Raw genomic sequence first — 20,964 nt, 5'->3', positions numbered from 1 at the left:
TCAGAGCCCAATATTGGGTACATAGTAACTGGCCATTAAAAATGATATTTAATGACATGGAAAAATGTTTACAATGTATTAATAAGTAAGGGGGAAGTTATAAAATAGGATATAGTGTTTGATACCACTTTTGTTCCCAGGTGGCATTAGTGGTAAAGTGAAAGTGAAGTGAGCGAAAGTTGCTCAGTCGTGTCCAACTCTTTGTGACCCCATGGACTGTCCATGGAATTCTCCAGACCAGAACACTGGAGTGGGTAGCTTTTCCCTTCTCCAGGGGATCTTCCCAACCCAGGGATCGAACCCAGGTCTCCCGTACTACCGGAGGATTCTTTATCAGCTAAGCCACAAGGGAAGTCCAGTGGTAAAGAACTCACCTATGAATGCAGGCGACATAGGAGATGCAGGAGACCGGGGTTTGATCCCTGGGTTGGGACGATCCCCTGGAGTAGGAAACAGCAGCTTGCTCCAGTATTCTTGCCTGGGAAATCCCATGGACAGAGGAGCCTGGAGGGCTACAGTCCATTGGGTCACAAAGAGTCGGATATGTATGCTGCTGCTGCTAAGTCACTTCAGTCGTGTCTGACTCTGTGTGACCCCATAGACGGCCTCCTACCAGGTTCCCCTGTCCCTGGGATTCTCCAGGCAAGAACACTGGAGTGGGTTGCCATTTCCTTCTCCAATGCATGAAAGTGAACAGTGAAAGTGAAATTGTTCAGTCATGTCCGACTCTTAGCAACCTCATGGACTGCAGCCTACCAGGCTCCTCCGCCCATGGGATTTTCCAGGCAAGAGTACTGGAGTGGGGTGCCATTGCCTTCTCCTGGATATGTATGAGTGAGTATTTATATTGAATTACATCGGGGAAAAAATGTTCACAAATAGAAAAAAGCCTGGGGGGGGTCAGTAGTTATCTCTGGGTGGTAGGATTATGAGTTGTTTTCATTTTCTTTGCTTCCTCACATTTCTCAATTTTCTACAATAAATATGTTGCTTTTGAAATAGGAATAAACAAAATGTGGTGTTTTTTTTTTTCTTAAAGATCTGATGGTGGTGAACAGCTTCTGAGTGAAGCTTGTCCTGAGCAAGTCCAGGGAACTCTGTTAAGGAACTGTTGTGGTCTTGTTGGAGGGATTTACTTGACTGGGCCAAACTGTGACACATGTTCTGGAAAGCAGGGAGATAGCAACTGAAGTTCAGTCTGGTGGCGCTAAAAGATTTATATCTCTACACCCTTCCTAACTGGTTAATAATGGTTTAATTAAGAAAAGTAGATACATATTATTTAAGGGACAGATCTCGTTATGCCTGGATAATTTAATATTAAAGAAAATATGGGAGACCTAGCAGCAGAAATAGAATCAGAGGCAGAGAAGCTAAATACACACATTCTCTTAATAGCCAAACTTCTCACAATGTTTTATCATTCTCGAAATGTTATTAAGGACTTTAAAGTACTTTAATGATAAGGCCCCTTATTTGAGTTACTTGCCATTTAAATCCATTTGTTTATGTTACTTATGGGCTTCCCTGGTGGCTCAGTGGTAAATAATCTACCTGCAAGTCAGGAGCCATAGGATATACGGGTTTGACCCTGGGTTGAGAAGATCCTCTGGAGGAGGGCATGGCAACCCACTCCGGTATTCTTGCCTGGAGAATCCCATGGACAGAGGAGCCTGGCAGGCTACAGTCCATAGGGTCACAAAGAGATGGACACAACTGAAGCGACTTAGCATGCACGCATGCATGTTACTAATATTTTCTACTTAACAAAATTTGCTTCATTAAAAATAATCCATTCATTCACTCATTCATTCATTCAACAAACACTTACTAAACACCCATCTCATGCCAAGCACTGAGCTAGGTGCTGCAAACATAAAAGTCAGTAATATCTAATTTTAATACCTGTGGCGTTAAACCCCTCACAGGTCTAGCAGAAGAGAAAGACAAAAATATAGTTATAATTCAATGCATTCAATACATTCTATGATTGAAGCACTTTGGTGGGCATCTAACTCAGAGTGGGGGTGGGAAGTGGGCCTAGTGAAGATCTCCAGAGATGGGCCTTAAAAAATAAGCAGGAATTTACCAGGTGAAAAAGCAGGAAAAGAGTAATCCATAAAGAAGGAACAGCATATATAAAAATCCATAATCATGAGAAAGCATGACATATTCAGAGAATTTCCTGCAGTTTGCAATAGCCAGAACTTTTGTGCATATGAAGGACAAGCAGTGGTTGAGACTGTGATATTTCATTTTATGTGTCAACTTGACTGGTCAAAGATGATGTTGATATTGCTTACAATAGCCAGGACATGGAAGCAGCCTAGATGTCCACTGGCAGATGAATGGATAAGAGAGCTGTGGTACATATACACATGAAATATTACTCAGCCATTAAAAAGAATGCATTTGACTCAGTTCTAATGAGGTGGATGAAACTGGAGCATATTATACAGAGTGAAGTAAGTCAGAACGAAAAACACCAATACAGTATATTAAAGCATATATATGGAATTTAGAAAGATGGTAATAATGACCCTATATGCAAGACAGCAAAAGAGACATAGAGATAAAAGACTTTTGGACTCTGTGGGAGAAGACGAGGGTGGGATGATTTGAGAGAATAGCATTGAAACATACATATTACCATATATGAAATAGATTGCCAGTCCAGGTTCGATGCATGAGACAGGGCACTCAGGACTGGTGCACTACAATGACCTGAGGGATGGGATGGGGAGGCAGGTGAGAGGGGGGTTCAGGATGGGGAACACATGTACACCCATGGCTGATTCATGTCAATGTATGGCCAAAACCACCACAATGTTGTAAAGTAATTAGCTTCCAATTAAAATAAATAAAATAATTTTTTAAAAAGATGAAGCTGATGTTTCTGCAAGGGTGTTTTTTGATAAGCTGCTGCTGCTGCTAAGTCATTTCGGTTGTGTCCGGCTCTGTGCAACCCCATAGACGGCAGCCCACCAGCCTCCCCAGTCCCTGGGATTCTCCAGGCAAGAATACTGGAGTGGGTTGCCATTTCCTTCTCAAGTGCATGAAAGTAAAAAGTGAAAGCAAAGTTGCTCAGTCACGTCCGACTCTTCGCGACCCCTGGTAGTAGCCTACCAGGCTCCTCTGTCCATGGGATATTCCAGGCAAGAGTACTGGAGTGGGTTGCCATTGCCTTCTCCTTTTTGATAAGAGTTATATTTAAATCGGTGGATTTGAGTAAAGCAGATTGCTCTCCATAAGAAGGGTGGGCCTCAGCCAATCAGCTGAAGGCCTTAATAGAAAAAATCTGACAGCTCCTGAGGAGAAGGGAATTCTGCCAGCAGACTCTTTTGGACTTAAACTGCAACTGTTTCCTGGATCTGCAGCCTGCTGGGGTATTCTGAAGACTTTAGATTTGCCAGGATGCATAATTGGATGAGCCAATTCCTTAAAATTATTTTTTTCTTGTAACTGTATTTATACACATCATATTAATTTTGTTTCTCTGGAGAACTCTGACTAGTAAAGAGGGTAAAGGCAGAGGACAGGGAGACTTCTTCTGAATAGTCTTTAGTTTGAATGATCATGGGAAACTTCAGGTTTTCAGTTACCTACTGTTGATTGAACAGTGATGTAAGAGAGCAGCAGTGGGTCTATAAGATCCTATAGAGATGTCAGTCGTCAACTTCATTCCTCATTCTTTTCCATGTCGTCCACTTCTCGGTTTTCAAATCCATTCCATTCCATCCAACAGACATTTACTTCATGCCAGTATGTGCCAGAGATAATGGTGCACAAAGATTGGAGAGACCAGTTAAGACTTTGCAAAGGAGGAAGTAACACTTGAGCAAACCACTGAAGCACAAATGTGAGCTCTGCAGGCAGATAGGAGCAGAAAGGGGGAGGACCATGTCATTCCAGGCAGATGGAATCATGTGAAAAAAGAGCTAAATTTATTGAGCAATTGCTGGGTGCCATATTCTAGGTGTTTTGTATGTATTAAGTGATTTAATATTTTTATTCTACCCTATGAGTAGAATCTTATTGAAATTTTCAGAAGAGGTTAAGTAAGTACCCAAGGTCACATATTTAATAAGTTCTATTACTTAGACTCAAGTCCAGACAGTCTGGCTTCAATGATCACTTTAAAAAAAATCTCCATCCCTGTCTTCCTCAATCATGCAGTAGCCATAGATTGATTAAATCTTAAAGCCAGACGGGTCCCTAGATAATTTAGTTGAGTGGTTCTTGTACAAGAAAATTATAGATTAGGATCACTGAGGAGGTTTTTAAAAATACCAATGCCTATCATTGCCTTCCTTTATCCCCCAACTGGAGGAATCACAACACCACCACCTCCCCCCGCCCCGCACACACACACCTTTCTTTTCTTTTTTCCCCTATTTAAAAAAATTGCATTAAAATAGAAATAAAGCAAAACCTACCATTTTAACACTTTAAAAATATTCAACTCAATTACATTAATTACATTCGCAACATTGTACAACCACCACCACTATCTATTTCCAAAAGTTTTTGATTACCCAAAACAGAAACCTTGTAGCCATAACTCCCATTCATAACTCCCTCTTCCCCCAGCCCCCAGGAATCTCAAATTGATTTTCTATTTTTATGAATGTGCCTATTCTAAATACCACACATAAGTGGAATTATGCAGTATTTGTCCTTTTAGGTATGACTTATTTCAGTTAGCCGACTGTCTTCAAGGTTCATCCATGATGTAGCATGTGTTGAAACTTCATTCCTTTCTATGGATGAGTAATATTCAATTGTATGGATATACTGTATTTTCTTTATCCATTCATTTGTAAGGGCACTTAGGTTGTCCCTCTTTCCGCAAAGACATACTGAGGATCCACTGCTTTTTAAACTTAACAATGTCATACACAAAGAGAATAAAATGACAAAAGGAGGCAAGGTCTAAGTACCAGATAGGACAGGAAAAAGACCCAGAGTAGAGATATGTATACATTTTGGTTTGGATGGTAAGAGGCTAGTTTTTAGGGTAGGACCAACCAGTCCATTCTAAAGGAGATCAGTCCTGGGTGTTCACTGGAAGGACTGATGCTAAAGCTGAAACTCCAATACTCTGGCCATCTCATGGGAAGAGTTGACTCACTGGAAAAGACTCTGATGCTGGGAGGGATTGGGGGCAGGAGGAGAAGGGGACGACAGAGAATGAGATGGCTGGATGGCATCACCGACTCGATGGACATGAGTTTGAGTGAACTCCGGGAGTTGGTGATGGACAGGGAGGCCTGGCGTGCTGTGATTCATGGGGTGGCAAAGAGTCGGACACGACTTAGTGACTGAACTGCACTGAACTGAACTAGTGTCAGGGGTGCTCACGTGACTGAGGCTTTTATCCTACTTTTTGCATAGATATTTTGGATATTTTGTCATCATCACTCCTGTATCCTGTCAGAGAACTTATAATTTCAGGAAAATGAAAAGAGTTTATTCAGTTATGAAAGTGGAATGTGACTCTGACAGTGATAATGGCTTGTCCTTTTAGGCAATAGAATAAATATAATTTTTTTCCTGAAACTATTTGCATGAACAAGTGGTAGTTACTTTGGGGCTAGAACGTCAGACCAGGTTGTATCTGTGGGTGGCAGGAATAAAGCTAAGAAGGTAAGATGGGGAAAGAGTGAGTAGATTGGGAAGAGGAAAGGATGACAGAAGAGCGGGGAGGAGAGACTAATTTGGGGTGACCTATGACAAAGTTACAGACAAAACTCTGGGACAAATTTTCTTCAACAATAGAAGCTACTGACCTGCTCCACATGGACTACCTGGTGCCCTCCACATAGAGGGTGTTCAACAATATGTGCCAAATTAGTTTCCTAAAGTGAGTACCTTTCTTTTAAGTTCTTTCTGTTCAAAGTGAAGTAGGCCATTAGTTTTCTCCATTTTGGGGGGGTTTGTTTTCCACCCTTCCCCAATGTTCCACTCCACAATCTCCTACGATTTCATTTTCTCTCAAAGCCGAGTTGACCCATGTTTAGTGTTTAGCACATTGTCTGTACAAATGTAAATATCAATATATCTGTCTACTGACAGTATTACTATTGACTTCTTCCATATTTACTTGTTTTCATTGGATTTGAGAGTCATCAGTTGTGCCTTTCTTTTTTCTATGTTTTCCCATTCTTGCTTTTATAATTCTGATTGTTTCCATTAGAGCTGAAAAAGTTGTCATGTTCTCTGGCTAAATCAAGATCTTGTCTCCTTAGTCTCTTTCTGATAGCTATTGCAAGTATGCTTTAATCTAAGTGCTACAAAGGAGAAATTGATAACATGCCTTATTTTTTGCTTTTCTCAGATTGATGTAGATGTACTGTTTGTCAGGCAATAATCTGATGCAGTAGGAGTGCTATTAGAGTCCCTTGTACTGCAAGGAGATCCAACCAGTCCATTCTAAGGGAGATCGATCCTGGGTGTTCATTGGAAGGACTGATGCTAAAGCTGAAACTGCAATACTTTGGCCACCTCATGCGACGAGTTGACTCACTGGAAAAGACTCTGATGCTGGGAAAGGTTGGGGGCGGGAGGAGAAGGGGACGACGGAGAATGAGATGGCTGGATGGCATCACCGACTCTGTGGACATGAGTTTGAGTGAACTCCGGGAGTTGGTGATGGACAGGGAGGCCTGGTGTGCTGTGATTCATGGGGTCGTGGAGAGTCGGACACAACTGAGCGACTGAACTGAACTGAACTGAACTGAATATTTTAATTGCAGTTTCAGTAATTATATATAGTCAGTACTCAATGCTCAGTTGCTTAGTTGTATCTGATTCTTTGTGACCCTAGGGAATGTAGCATGCCAGGCTCCTCTGTCTGTGGGACTTTTCAGGCAAGAATATTGGGGTGACACAAAAATAAGCTCAAAATGGATTAAATTGCTAAATGTGAGACCAGCACTATAAAACTTCTAGAGGAAAACATAGACAGAACTCTGACAAATCACAGCAACATCTTTTTTGATCCATCTCCCAGAATAATGGAGATAAGAACAAAAATAAACAAATGAGACCTACTTAAGCTCAGCAACTTTTGCATAGTAAAGGAAACAATAAACAAGATGAGAAGACAACCCACAGATTGGGAGAAAATATTTACAAATAATATGACCGATAAGGGGTTAGTCTCCAAAATTTACAAACACTTAAATGATGCTTAACATCATCAAAACAAGCAGTCTACGCAAAAAATGGGCAGAAGATCCAGACATTTCTCCAAAGAGAATATACAGATGACCAACAGTCATATGAAAAGATGTTCAACACCGCTAGTTATTAGAGAAATGTAAATCAAAACCACAATGAGACACCTCACATCAGTCAGAATGCCTATCATTAAAAAATTCACAAACAAATGCTGGAAAGGGTGTGGAGAGAAAGGAACCCTCCTACACTGTTGTTGGGAATGTAAATTAATACAGCCATTATGGAGAGCAGGATGGAGGTTTCTTAAAAATAAAACTAAAAATAGAGCTACCATATGACCTTGCAATCCCACTCCTGAGCATATATCCAGAGAAAAGCATGATCTGAAAGGATATAAGCACCCCGATATTCATGACAGCACTGTTTACAATAGCCAAGACATGGAAGCAAACTAAATGTCCCATCGACAGAGAAATGGATAAAGAAAATGTGGTACATTTGTACAATGGAATATTCCTCAGTCATTAAAAAGAATGAAATAATGCCATTTGCAGCAACATGGATGGACCTAGAGAGTGTCATACTGAGTGAAATAAGTTAGATAAAGAAGGAGAAATATTGTATGACATCCCTTATATGTGGAATCTAAAAATAAATGATACAAATGAACTTGCTTACAAAACAGAAACTCACAGACTTAGAAAACAAACTTATGGTTGCCAGTGGGGAAGGGATAGTTAGGGAGTTTGGGAAGGTCATGTACACACTGCTATATTCAAAATGTATAACCAACAAGGATATATTTTATAGCACATGGAACTCTACCCAATGTTATGTGTCAGCTTGGATGGGATGGGGGTTTGGGAGGGAACGGATACATATATATGTATGGCTGAGTCCCTTCACTGTTCACCTGAAACTGCCACAACTGTTAATGAGTTATACCTCAATACAAAGTAAAAAGTTTAAAGTTTGAAAGAAAGAACACTGGAATGGGATGCCATTTCCTCCTCCAGGAGATCTTCCTGGCTCAGGGATCTGTCTTAAGTAATATATTTGAGTTAGAATGATTCTGCCAGGTTCTTTGAAATTTCTTTCTATATTTTTATAGAGATTCAGTGCACCCATTTCGCATGCTAGCAATGTTCAAAATCCTTCAAGATAGGCTTCAACAGTACATGAACTGAGAACTTCTAGATATACAAGCTGGATTTAGAGAAGGCAGAGGTACCAGAGATCAATCCAACATCTGTTGGATCATAGAAAAAGTAAGAGACTTCCAGAAAAACATCTACTTCTGCTTCATTGACAACACTAAAGCCTTTGACTATGTGGATCACAATAAACTGTGGAAAATTCTTAAAAAGAAGGAAATACCAGGCTACCTTACCTGCCTCCTGAGAGGAGAAACCTGTATGCAGGTAGCAACAGTTAGAACAGGACATGGTATAATAGACTGGTTCAAAATTGGGAAAGGAGTACATCAAGGCCATATATTGTCACTCTGCTTATTTAACTTAAATGCAGAGTACATCATGCTAAATGCCAGACTGGATGAATCACAAGCTGGAATCAAGATTGCTGGGAGAAATATCAATAACCTCAGATATGCAGATGATACCTCCCTAATGGCAGAAAGTGAAAAGGAACTAAAGATCCTCTTGATGAAACTGAAAGAGGAGAGTGAAAAATCTGGCTTAAAATTCAACATTCAAAAAACAAAGACCATGGCATCCAGACCTATCACTTCATGGCAAATAGATGGGGAAAAGGTGTAAACAGTGGCAGATTTTTTTTTCTTGGGCTCCAAGAAAATTTCTACATGACTATAAGCCATGAAATTAAAAGATCTTGATCAGTGGAAGAAAAATTATGCAAACCTAGAGAGTATATTAAAAAGCAGAGACATTACTTTGCTAACAAAGGTCTGTTATGGTTTTTCCAGTAGTCATGTATGGATGTGAGAGTTGGACCATAAAGAAGGCTGAGTGCCAAAGAATTGATGCCTTCAAATTGTGGTGCTGCAAAAGGCTGTTGAGAGTCCCTTGGACAGCAAGGAGAACTAACCAGTCAGTCCTAAAGTAATCAGTCCTGAATATTCATTGGAAATACTGATGCTGAAGCTGAAACTCCAATACTTTGGCCATTTGATGTGAAGAGTTAACTCAATGGAAAAGACCCTGATGCTGGGAAAGATTGAGGGAAGGAGGAGAAGGGGGCAACAGAGTATGAGATGGTTGGATGGCATCACAGACTCAAGGGACTTGAGTTTGAGCAAACTCTAGGAGATAGTGAAGGACAGGAAAGCCTGGTGTGCTGCAGTCTGTGGAGTTTGAAAGAGTTGAATGGGACTTAGTGACCAGACACAACAAGAGATTCAGTTGGTTTACCATAGGAGACTCCTAGGTTGTATGTCTCTTCTTTTTCCCCTCTTTAGTTGAATTTACTTATGTTGGTTCTTTTATAATCTGAGTATTTGAAATCTTATACAGTTAACTTTTCTTGTAGCCCCCCATTTACATCTTCATAAAAGTGTTCAGTTTCATGATTTGTTTACAGACTTAATTCATTTTGATCATTTACTACTTACACGCAATGTGAATATTATCACACCTTCTAAGAAGGGCAGACATTTACTTCTTCATGGTAAATCCCTCACTTCCTAAGTGTGACTGGTTTAAGAAAGGGCATGTTCTTTACTTTCTACTCTGTCATTTCTCACTTATCATTCTTGTCTTTCAAATTCTACTTTGTTAGTTTATTTAAGAACTAATTTTCTAGTTCCAGAGGTTAGAGCTTCAAGGAGGTTCTTTTCCCACTAAAACAGTAGGCACAAAAAGATATAGACTCAAAGAGTATTAATAAAATATAAGCAGACTTAAATGATGCCTCTAATTCTTCTGATCCTCATGGGTTGCAGTGGAGAAGAGAGAGAATCCAAAGAGGGGTGTTAAAGGTTATGCTAGGCAGAGTTCAGCACAAGGATTGGGTAGACTCATGCTCACAGCCTTTGGAGCATCAGAATATGGTCCCCTTTTTCATCAGTTTGGAGGGAGAATGGCTTCTCTCAGTAGGTCTCAGAAGCTATGTTTAATAGCACAAATCCTATGCATATCGTGATGTCTCACAATATCCTGGAAAGATGGTTGTTGAGTCTTCCCTTTCAGGTGACCAGTTAGGTATGGTCTTTTTATTTTCATTCAGGGGCAAGACTGTCCAAAGGTACCAGGGTAATAAGGTTTCTCAGGACTTGGCTTCTCAGGTATAAGGTAGTAACCTATCAGCTTATGATAAATATTTAGTTCAAAGCCAGTCTGACTCATGAGTGTCAAATATAACATCAGTGCCTACATTTAAATCACTATCTTATAATCAAGTTGCACTAGCTAGCTTTATATCTAAGACTTTTTACTATTTTAGGGTAACTAAAGAAAAAAGTTCTTATTACCAAGTGCCATTTGCCTCAGGCACCATAAGGGTTATGTCTAAGGATTCCCACTAAAACATAGGGATGCAGTGTTAATATTTTCAACTTTAGAACAGAAGTGATCTTGGGCCTTATGTTGTGGGATGTAGCTTAGGAAAGACCTCTTTTGGATACAAATACTGCTTTCAGGCTTGAATTGTGCCCATTGTTCAAGCAGACACCAACTATGTATCCTTTTAATCCATTTATGCCCAGCCTTTCAAGTGGATACATTTGTTCCTGGGGAGGCTAGTCTTCTGGTCCTGTTGTTTCACATTCCTTCTGCTCAGGGGAGTTGCTTTACACAGCTGAAATGGACATTTCTGCCTGGGAGGGGGACATCATACAAAGTCAGGGGCCCTGGAGCCATGAAATTAGTTCAGATTTCTCATCTCTGTAAAGAAGGAGGAGACGTTGAGTTGGCACATTGGTCAGAATAACTCAGAGCAGGTAGTAGAAAGTTGTGATCATTGAATTGCATGGTGATCCCTCATGGGAGGGATATCAAAACACTAGATATGTGAAATCATTAAACTGACAAACTGATTTTGAAGAGAGTTGAGTTGAAAGATCCCAATTATCATCTAAAACTCTTATCTTAAAATAGACATAATTATTGCTCTATTAGGTGGCAGAGCTAGAACTCAAAATCAACATATCTGGCTCCTAAATTTTTTATTTCTAGAAAAAAATTTTTGGTTTTTCTCTTTCTCCTCTTTTTTTCTTTATAGTTTACATATACTTAAAGCCCCAGTTCAGGCATCCTTTCCACCTGGAAATCTGCAAAGATCCTCCGTGTTTGGGTTTAGATGCCTTTTGTATGTGCCCTTTCCTGTATTCAAGTAGTTACTTGCATTACTGACTTTTAAAAATATTAAATTTGAATTACTTGCTGTCTCTTCCACTAGTTTTATTTATCTTTCTATTTATAGAGCCTGGAGTGGTGCTGGGGACATGGTACCTCATTATTTACTGAAATGTTCATAGGTTGAATGACTTAAATGTGCACAAATGTAAGTATTAGTCAGGATTCCATATTCTCTTCAAGAATTATACTCATAAAGCCTGAAATTAAATGAAAACTAGAGAGAATGAATAAGATCTTGAGACTTCCCTGGTGGTCCAGTTGTTAAGGCTCCATGCTCCCAATGCAGGGGGCATAGGTTCGATCCCTGGTAAGGGAAGATCTCACGTGTTGAATGTGCAGCCAAAAAAAAAAACAGAAAATCTTTACATATCCCTTTAGTATAAGATTGACTTCTGTATCAGTGGGATACAATATAATATTAAAGGTGTTGAGATATACCTGGAAGATATCAGGTATAGACTAATCCAGTGACAGAAAAGAAAAAGATGACACAGTTCAAATAATACTTTAAAATATGCAGTTGGACTAGGATTAAATACACTAATCTGTGCCTAACAGGATGCTGAATAAAATTTTCTTCTTCATTCATATATATGTATGTATACATATATACATCTCAAAGTGATTCAGTTATATACATGTGCATATATATGTATATACATATTAATAAAATTATTTTGCTGTACACCAGAAACTAACACATTGTAAATCAACTATACTTATTTGAAAACAAAACAAAACAAAAAACTTCCCTCTCACCTCAGAATTAGAATCCAGGATCTCACAACAAGGGACAAAATGTCCGACTTTCAAAAGCCAATCAATCTGGTCCAAATACAAGAGGCCTTTAATCTATCATTAAGACCATTCCTCCTTCCCATTCCTTAAAATCCTGGGAAAGGAAATAGGGTGTTCCAGTTATTTATTGCAGGTAACAAGTCACTCCAAAGCTTTAGTAGCTTAAAATGACAACACTCATTTTACTATCTGTCATGGTTTCTAAGATCAGGAATTTGGACCTTGGAAGGGCAGTTCTGACTCAGGGTCTCGTATAAAGTCAGATGAGTGGCTGGACTTGGAAGAGCAGGGGGCTGGAGCACCTGGGGGCTGACCAGGAATTTCTCTCTGTTCAGTCTCAGGACCTCTCCATGTGGTTTCTTTACATGGCTCATTTGAGCTTATTCACAGCATGGTGGCTTCTGAGCAACTGACCTGGTAGCTCAGAGCTCCAAGCACAAGTGTTGCAGCTAGGAAGGCATAGTTATATTTATGACTTAATTTCAGAAGTCATAACGGGTCACTTCTGCCATACCCTACTGGTGAAATAGTCACAAAAGTGGAGCTACTTTTAGAGGGAAGGAGCATAGACCCTACTCTATTTAATACTGTCAAACTCACATTTAAAAAAAACTAGACTTGTAGTATGGGGGCTACTAGATTGGTGGCTCTCTTTGGAAAACACAGTCTGTCAGTGGGATCATATCTGTTATGGGTCCTTGGTCCAAGAACAGTGTTGTGTTTTTTCCTAATGTGGAGGGGAGAGGGATATTCCCCTTTAAAATCTACTGAGGGTGAAGGTTACCAAATCATTATTTACAATGATTGGGTGTGCTTTCTTCTACCAACTGAAAGTCTGCTTAGACAGCACATTTTAATTTACTCTTTACTTGCTCGAGCAAAGAGTAGTAAGATTGGAGAGAAGGGGGCAGTGGTGAGTAGCTGATATAATACTCACTGGAGTGGTAAGGATATATGACTTTCCTGGGGTCAAGTGAATACTGTTGGTGTCTCACTAAGAGAACTTTCCAACAGGCAAGAGAAGCCAAAGAACAAAAACCTGTGGCCCATAGCAGCCTACATCAAGGATTTGTGCACTGGGGAGACTAAATAATTGATGCAAGATAGTCCGCATTTGGATGTCTACAACCTAGAGACTATCAATGGCCTTTTAGAGTTAGTACAGAAACAAAGACAACAATCAAAGACAGAATTTCACCATGTATTAGAGTCAGGGTTCAACCTGAGACACAGAACCAGTAGGATATTAATTATAAGGAATTGGCTAATGTAATTGTCAGGGGTGAATAACGAAATCTGTGGTCTGTAGGGCAGGCAATAAAAAAGAAAAGATCAGGAGCATGTTGGAAACCATGAGAACAGGCCAAAGCTTCTTGTCCACAGGTAGTAAGGAAGGAAGGTCATGAGAAGGCTGGAACCCTAATGACATGAACTATTTGGAATTTCTGAGCTCATGGAAAGCCTAATCTCTTTTTCACTTGTTTAGGTCAGAGGTTAACCCACTTCAGTATTCTTGCCTGGGAAATCCTATGGACAGAGGAGCCTGATGGGCTACAGTCCATGGGGTTGCAAAGAGTCAGACACAACTGAGTGACTTTCACTTCACTTCACCCAGGATAATCTTTCTTTTATTAACTTAAAGTCAGCTGATTAGGAACTTCTGTCACATCCGCAAAAACCTTCATAGGAACACATAGATTAGTGTTAAATAACTCGGGAATGTAGTTTAGCCTAGCCAAGTTTATATATCCAAAAGCCATCACACAGCAGCAATCAATGTCTGAGATATGTGTCCTTTCCCTTCCTCCCTGTGCCAATACACCAAAGAAGCTGGAGCCTAGCTCCTTTCTCTCAGAAGGAGTAAAACAGCAGAATGTGTCCTTCCCCTATTCATGCTCCTGGGACTAGAAATCTGGCTGCAGTGGGAAGGGGAAAGCTTTGATGGATATAAGCCACAATTTTAACAATTTTAAGCAAATAGGAATTTATGAAATGTCATTAAGATCCTTGCTGGGGAAAAAAAAAAAGATACTTGCTGACTAGCAAGGAAAGGCAATTTAACAGCAAATTTGGGTACAATGAAGGATTGCAGATAAAATTCCATTGAGTTGATACAAGTAAATAACAAAGTGATGAGATTACAAAAATTAGAAGAACTATTGCAGATGTTAAATAAGGAAGAAAAAAAAGTGACTAGAGTGGTCAGGGAAGGCTTGTTTCTAAAAGGCAGGATTTGGACTGGGCCTTCTTAAAAGATGAGCACTTTATAAAGTGGGAGCAGAGGGGAAACTAGTAGGAATAAAGACTTAAGAGAAACATGTAATGTGGGGTGTCAGGACAGGGAGAATACTGATGTCTCTGTGTTAAGGAGCTAAGTATTGATAGGGGCAAGCCTAGGCAGGGTCTTGAGAGCTAGGCAGAGGAGTTGAGACTCGGTGAGGTAGTTGGTAGGAAATAGTGCGTGTTCTTGAATGGGGAAAGTTTGAGGGAAGTTTTTTGTTTTGTTTGAATCTTTTAAAGGCATTAATGTGTCAGTAGTATAATATAGTTGGATTTTAGAAGAGAAGGACTAGGATTCAGGGGGACTAGTTAGGATGCTGTTGCAATATGCTAGAAAAATCTGATCCAGACTCAAAAGGTAAAATAAATTGGAGGAGAAAGGAAAAGTCTGAGAAATATTTCAGAGATAAAAACAATAAAATTGATGACCAAATGGAGTGTGATGGCAGAAAGAATAACTGAGTGTTCCTTGGTTTCTGGCTTGGGGAACTAGAAAGATGGTGGTATTTCAAACATAAATGAGGAATTTAGGGACAGAAAATCTATTTGGGAGACCAAGACTGTTAATTCAGTTTGTGACTAAAGCTAATGATTCAAAGTGGAAATATCCTGATAAAAGTTGAAAAAAAGAGAACATCCAGATTAGTTTAATAGCATTATGCATGAAGTACTGCAAGTTGGAGATCCAGGGCAGGAACTGAAGGGCTTGGAGGCACAGGTGGTGTTTTTTAAAATGACTCTTACAACTGAAGGTAGTGTCATTTAGAAGAGAAACGAATAAATAGGAACAGTTGGTTTACCCAGATGGTGTTAAAGAACAAAATGGGATTTGATTTCTGGACCGTGGTTTAAGATCCTGGAACTGATGAGTTTTTGGCAATGAAGACAAAAAATATAAAGGTTTCCTTTTTAAATTTTTTTTGTTTTTGGGGGAAGAAATCATTGGGAAGGAAATAGCAAATTGTTCTTGGGGAGAGGGGAAAGAACTAAAGAGGACTGAATGAACAAATACTCGTCTCAAAGAAAGAATAACATTGTAGAAGACACCCAGTGTTTCAAGAGTTAATTATAGGTGAAAGGAAGCTGAATTTATTCATATTCTTTGAGATTTTACTATATGCCAGCACCATGGCAAATCCTTCATACTACATGGACATCTTTCTACATCAGTAAAGATCAGCATTATTATTTTAAACGGAGGCATAGTGTAATACGGAGGATCATTCTGGTACGCTGCAATGAAGTCTCCTGTTCATACATTTTCCCACCCTTTTTATGTGCTCTCTTTTCTCAGTACCAGATGAACTTTTAAAAAAAAATTTAAACAATTATCATGATTCAAATAATATATTAAAAAGTATACAAAATGTTTTCTATTCTTATTTCCTGTCCCACCTCAAAGATTATTAGTTTCCTTTGTATGTTAGGTAGGTAAAAAGCATCTTGTGTTCATCTCTTTAGGGTAAAGTCTTAGATGTGTTATTGCTGAATTGAAGGGTAGTTGCAGTTAGAATCTTAAACCCATTGCCCAGTTGCTCATCAGAAAAGTTGTATATAGCAACAGTGGATGAATGTCACAAAATCAAAGAGAAAATTTTATTTTCTAGTTTCAGTATTCCATATATCTGAAGATGTATGGGAATCCAAAATAAATGTTTAAAAAAATCACGATAATTCATAATACTAGTTTTGGTATCATACAGAAGTGATTCTCCAAAAGAATCTGAACTTAATAACTTATAGACAAATGGACACAATCGGAAGGAAAGGTTTTCTCTACCTTGTTATTTATTTTTCTGTGTTTATCTTACTGGGTTGATAGGTAGGAATGAAAAAATGGAAAAAATCAGTTATTTATTATTTAAAGAAATACAGTTTAATGAGACAAAAAATAATCATGATGAGAAATTGGGGCTGACTTAGGATGAGAGTGAAAAAAGGGAAGACAATTTCATTGGAGCTTGTATACTGATAAGGCATATCGTCAGATCATCTCTTCCTATTACTTTAGAAAAAAAAAAAACTCCTGTTACAATCTCTGCTTTCTATTGTTGAATTGATGCATGAGATTATAATGGAATTTAAAACTATAATTCAACTGATGAACATGTACATTTGTCCTTTTTTATTTCTTAAATAGAATTGATTGCCTGGAGAAATGGATACTTCTCCCTCCAAAAAATATCCAGTTAAAAAACGGGTGAAAATACATCCAAACACAGTCATGGTGAAATATACATCTCATTATCCTCAGCCTGGGGATGGTGGATATGAAGAAATCAATGAAGACTATGGAAGTTTTATGGAAGAAAATCCAAAGAAAGGCCTGCTGAGTGAAATGAAAAGAAAAGGAAGAACCTTCTTTGGAACCACGGATACCTGCCCTCCAACAGAAGACCCAGTGACCAATGAGATTGGACAGTTCCAAAGCTTTGCAGAAAAAAATATTTTTCAATCCAGAAAAATGTGGATAGTGCTGTTTGGATCTGCTTTGGCTCATGGATGTGTCGCTCTTATCACTAGGCTTGTTTCCGATCGTTCCAAAGTTCCATCTCTAGAACTGATTTTTATCCGTTCTGTTTTGCAGGTCTTATCTGTGTTAGTTGTGTGTTACTACCAGGAAGCCCCCTTTGGACCAAGTGGATACAGACTGCGACTTTTCTTTTATGGTGTGTGCAATGTCATCTCTATCACCTGTGCTTATACATCATTTTCAATAGTTCCTCCCAGCAACGGGACCACTATGTGGAGAGCCACAACTACCGTCTTCAGTGCCATTTTGGCTTTTTTACTTGTAGATGAGAAAATGGCTTATGTTGACATGGCTACAGTTGTTTGCAGCATCTTTGGTGTTTGTCTTGTCATGATTCCCAACATTGTTGATGAAGACAATTCTTTGTTAAATGCCTGGAAAGAAGCCTTTGGGTACACTATGACTGTGATGGCTGGACTGACCACTGCTCTTTCCATGATAGTATACAGATCCATTAAGGAGAAGATCAGCATGTGGACTGCACTGTTTACATTTGGCTGGACTGGGACAGTCTGGGGAATATCTACTATGTTTGTTCTTCAAGAACCCATCATCCCATTAGATGGAGAAACCTGGAGTTATCTAATTGCTATATGCATTTGCTCTACTGCAGCCTTTTTGGGAGTTTATTATGCCTTAGACAAATTCCATCCAGCTTTGGTCAGCACAGTACAACATCTGGAGATTGTGGTAGCAATGGTGTTGCAGCTTCTAGTGTTACATATATTTCCTAGCGTCTATGATGTCTTTGGAGGGGTAATCATTATGATTAGTGTTTTTGTCCTTGCTGGCTATAAACTTTACTGGAGGAATTTAAGAAGGCAGGATTATCAGGAAATACTAGACTCTCCCATTAAATGAGTAATGAATACTTGATTATTATCTTGTTAATGTTCAGTTACTAATAGGTACACTGCCATTTTAATGTTCACTTTTTTGTGTGTATAACTGACAGAGTGCTAAATATAATTAATATATGCAGATGTAGAAAAATTTATTCTAGTCTTCTAAATATTAAATTATGTGGAATATCATGAATCTTGTCTCTTTGCTGTTAACAATAAGAGGTAATTTTTACTATAAAATTATTATTTATTATAAATAATAAAAGGTGGTAGAGAATGTCAACTTTTAGCACTAAAGAACACAAGACTTGAAGAAATGATTCCTTTCCAGTGGAAATTCAGCAGTCCTAAAGATTAAGAAGTTAGAAAAAATGTTCATGTCCAATGTTCTATAAGTGTTCAACAAAAATCCTTGAATATTCAGAACTCTATAAGATGAAATGCTGAATACCAAGCCCTGTTTTTGTCATCTGTTTGCAATAGGGAACTAGAGATGACTGGGCTGGGTAAAGTAGCTGCAGCTGAGGCAAGAAAGAGGAAACAAAGGAAAGGACTTGGTTTTTCACTGGCAATGGTGGTCGTCCTACCTTAGGAGAGCAAACTGTCTTCCCCTTGCTCCGGCCATACTAGGCAATGCATAGGAAATGGAGGTAGGGAGAATATGGATTCCTGCCAGCTCTACTTAGTCTATGCCATTTTGTGCCGTATGGTGTGAGACTGAATGCTGCAGGAGGGTCTACTCATCCTCAGTTATGCTGATCTCTTCCAAACGTGCCCTTGTTTATGATTTGTAGCAAGTACATGTGTGAGCTGCAGTAAAGGTACTCCATACTCCTGGAAAAGACACTAACAGTAATCATAGCACAGCAGAAAACTGAAAACTTCATGTACTGGATTCTTTTCAAAAGAGCTGCTGCCGCCACTAAGTTGCTTCAGTTGTGTCCAACTCTGTGCGACCCCACAGACGGCAGCCCACCAGGCTCCCCCGTCCCTGGGATTCTCCAGGCAGGAACACTGGAGTGGGTTGCCATTTCCTTCTTCAATGCGTGAAAGTGAAAAGTGAAAGCGATGTCGCTCAGTCCTGTCCAACTCGTAGCGACCCCATGGACTGCAGCCTACCAGGCTCCTCCATCCATGGGATTTTCCAGGCAAGAGTACTAGAGTGGGTTGCCATTGCCTTCTCCTTTCAAAAGAGCTAAAAGTCTATAAAATTGCATAAGGTAGCATTAATTTGGATCCAATTTGGGAAGTTTTTACTAATTTAGGACAAACAAATGTTGATATGCTACTGGTTATTAAGTTATTGTTCTTGAGCTATCTTAACTTCAGATATACTCATCTATAACTTACCTATGTGATGCTATGGCTCAGACCCTGCAAACTACATTTTTCCTATGCCAGCTGGTGTCTCGCTAGGTTAGAGGTGATAGCTGCTCTCTGTAGTTACCACATCTAGGCTACTTCAGTGTTCCCTTTTTGCTTTTCCAGTCCATCAACACCCAGTAGTAAGTTCTCTGTTGTAATATCTTTTGATTTCTGTTCTCTTGACTAACATGCCTTTGGACAATACCCCAAAGGAACCCACAGCCATTTGTAGGGTGTTTGTGTTTTTGGGAAAATGTTAACATTCAGATTTTCCAGGAATTACTGGCTCTCAATAGAAATTATGCAAGTTGAAGCAAAGAAACAAAAAGATCTGAAAAAAAATGAACAGATCTTGGAATGATCTCTACTAAGGAGTAAGAAATTTAGCATAAATATGAGTGTAGTCACAGAGAAAGAGAGAATGGCAGAAAAAAATACTTGAAGAAATGCTGGCCAAGAGTCTTCCAAATTCAATATAAAGATGCAATAACCAGCAATCCACACATTCAGGGAAATAAGTGAACCCCCCAGTAGCATAAATACAAAGAAAACCACACCTAGAAACATAGTGTAACTGCTGATAAACTCAGATAAAGAAACAAACCTTAAAAGCAGCCTGACCTACAGAAAATGATAAGAATTACAGCCAGCTTCTCATCAGAAACAGTGGAGGCAAGAAAGCAACAGAATGACGGTTTAAAGTACTGTTAAGAAGATGGGGAACACATGTACACCCAGGGCAGATTCATGTCAATGCATGGCAAAATCAATACAATGATGTAAAGTAATTAGCCTCCAATTAAAATAAATAAATTAAAAAATAAGAAAAAAAAAGAAAACCCTTTGATGGCTTCTCATTGCCTATAGTATAAAAACAAAGGCCCTTAACTTGCATAACCCACTCTTGCTTACACTTTGTCGTCTTTTGCTCTAGCAATGTTTTACTGTTCCTTCCTTTTTAAAAAAACTAAAAAAAAATTTTTTTATGGCGACCCCTCTATGTGAAAAGCCCTTCTCTTCTTTGCCTGCTTATTTACCTTGACTAGCCTGACCACACACACACCTCCCCTCGCATTGTGGCCTAATGTCTCCCTGTAGACGTCTATTGCTGTATTTACTATACTAAGTATCATTTTAAATTTCATTCTCTGACATTGGATGGAGCTCCTTTAAGACTGATTTTTAGATCTCTGGTATGTATTGTAGTGCTTAACACAGAGTGAACTCAATAAATTTTTGTTTAACTAATTCCCATAAAAGAGTAATAATACTCAACCCAGAAAGTGAATTTAGCTACCAGGGTTCACTAATTTCTACACTGCACAGTCAAGCCTGTGATTACTGACTTCTTACTGATTTAGTAGGTAGGATTTTGTTTTTGTTTGTTTTGTCTTATATAGTCCTTACAGTGATATTAAACCAGATCATTCTCTCTAATCACTTCTAACTACAAGTCCTCAATAGTTTCCTGGGAAAGGTCTTGAGACACGGAGGCTCATTTTTCCTTTGCTTGTCTTCCCAAATTCTTTCCTCTGGGATGAATGAAGTGAACTACCTATATGTTCTTATCCTAGATTGATTAGCTACCTGTATCTGAAACCCCATTTCTAGTCCATAGGTCGTAAGT

The 20,964-nt window shown here is 39.0% G+C and overlaps 1 protein-coding gene across 2 annotated transcripts in view; it reads left to right on the top strand.

Annotated features, from left to right (window-relative positions):
* SLC35G2 (solute carrier family 35 member G2) overlaps positions 1–18,106 on the top strand; it is a 43,912-nt gene extending 25,806 nt beyond the window's left edge. Inside the window, exons 1-2 of one of the 2 annotated variants that reach the window (XM_088840397.1) lie at positions 11,076–11,661; positions 16,735–18,106. In XM_088840397.1, the coding sequence (XP_088696523.1) occupies positions 16,753–17,988 (1,236 nt within the window). In that variant the 5' untranslated portion in view covers positions 11,076–11,661; positions 16,735–16,752 and the 3' untranslated portion in view covers positions 17,989–18,106. Of the gene's footprint in view, positions 1–11,075; positions 11,662–16,734 lie in introns of those variants that run through there. The other variant, XM_055413254.2, reaches the window with a different exon arrangement.
* Positions 18,107–20,964: the final 2,858 nt, after the last annotated feature.

The sequence above is a fragment of the Moschus berezovskii genome, chromosome 1, assembly GCF_049115385.1.
Source record: "Moschus berezovskii isolate FMDL1 chromosome 1, NW_MosBer_1.0, whole genome shotgun sequence".
Lineage (NCBI taxonomy): Eukaryota > Metazoa > Chordata > Mammalia > Artiodactyla > Moschidae > Moschus > Moschus berezovskii.
Note: the sequence above shows the minus strand (reverse complement) of the source record. Positions and strands in the feature narration are given on the sequence as shown.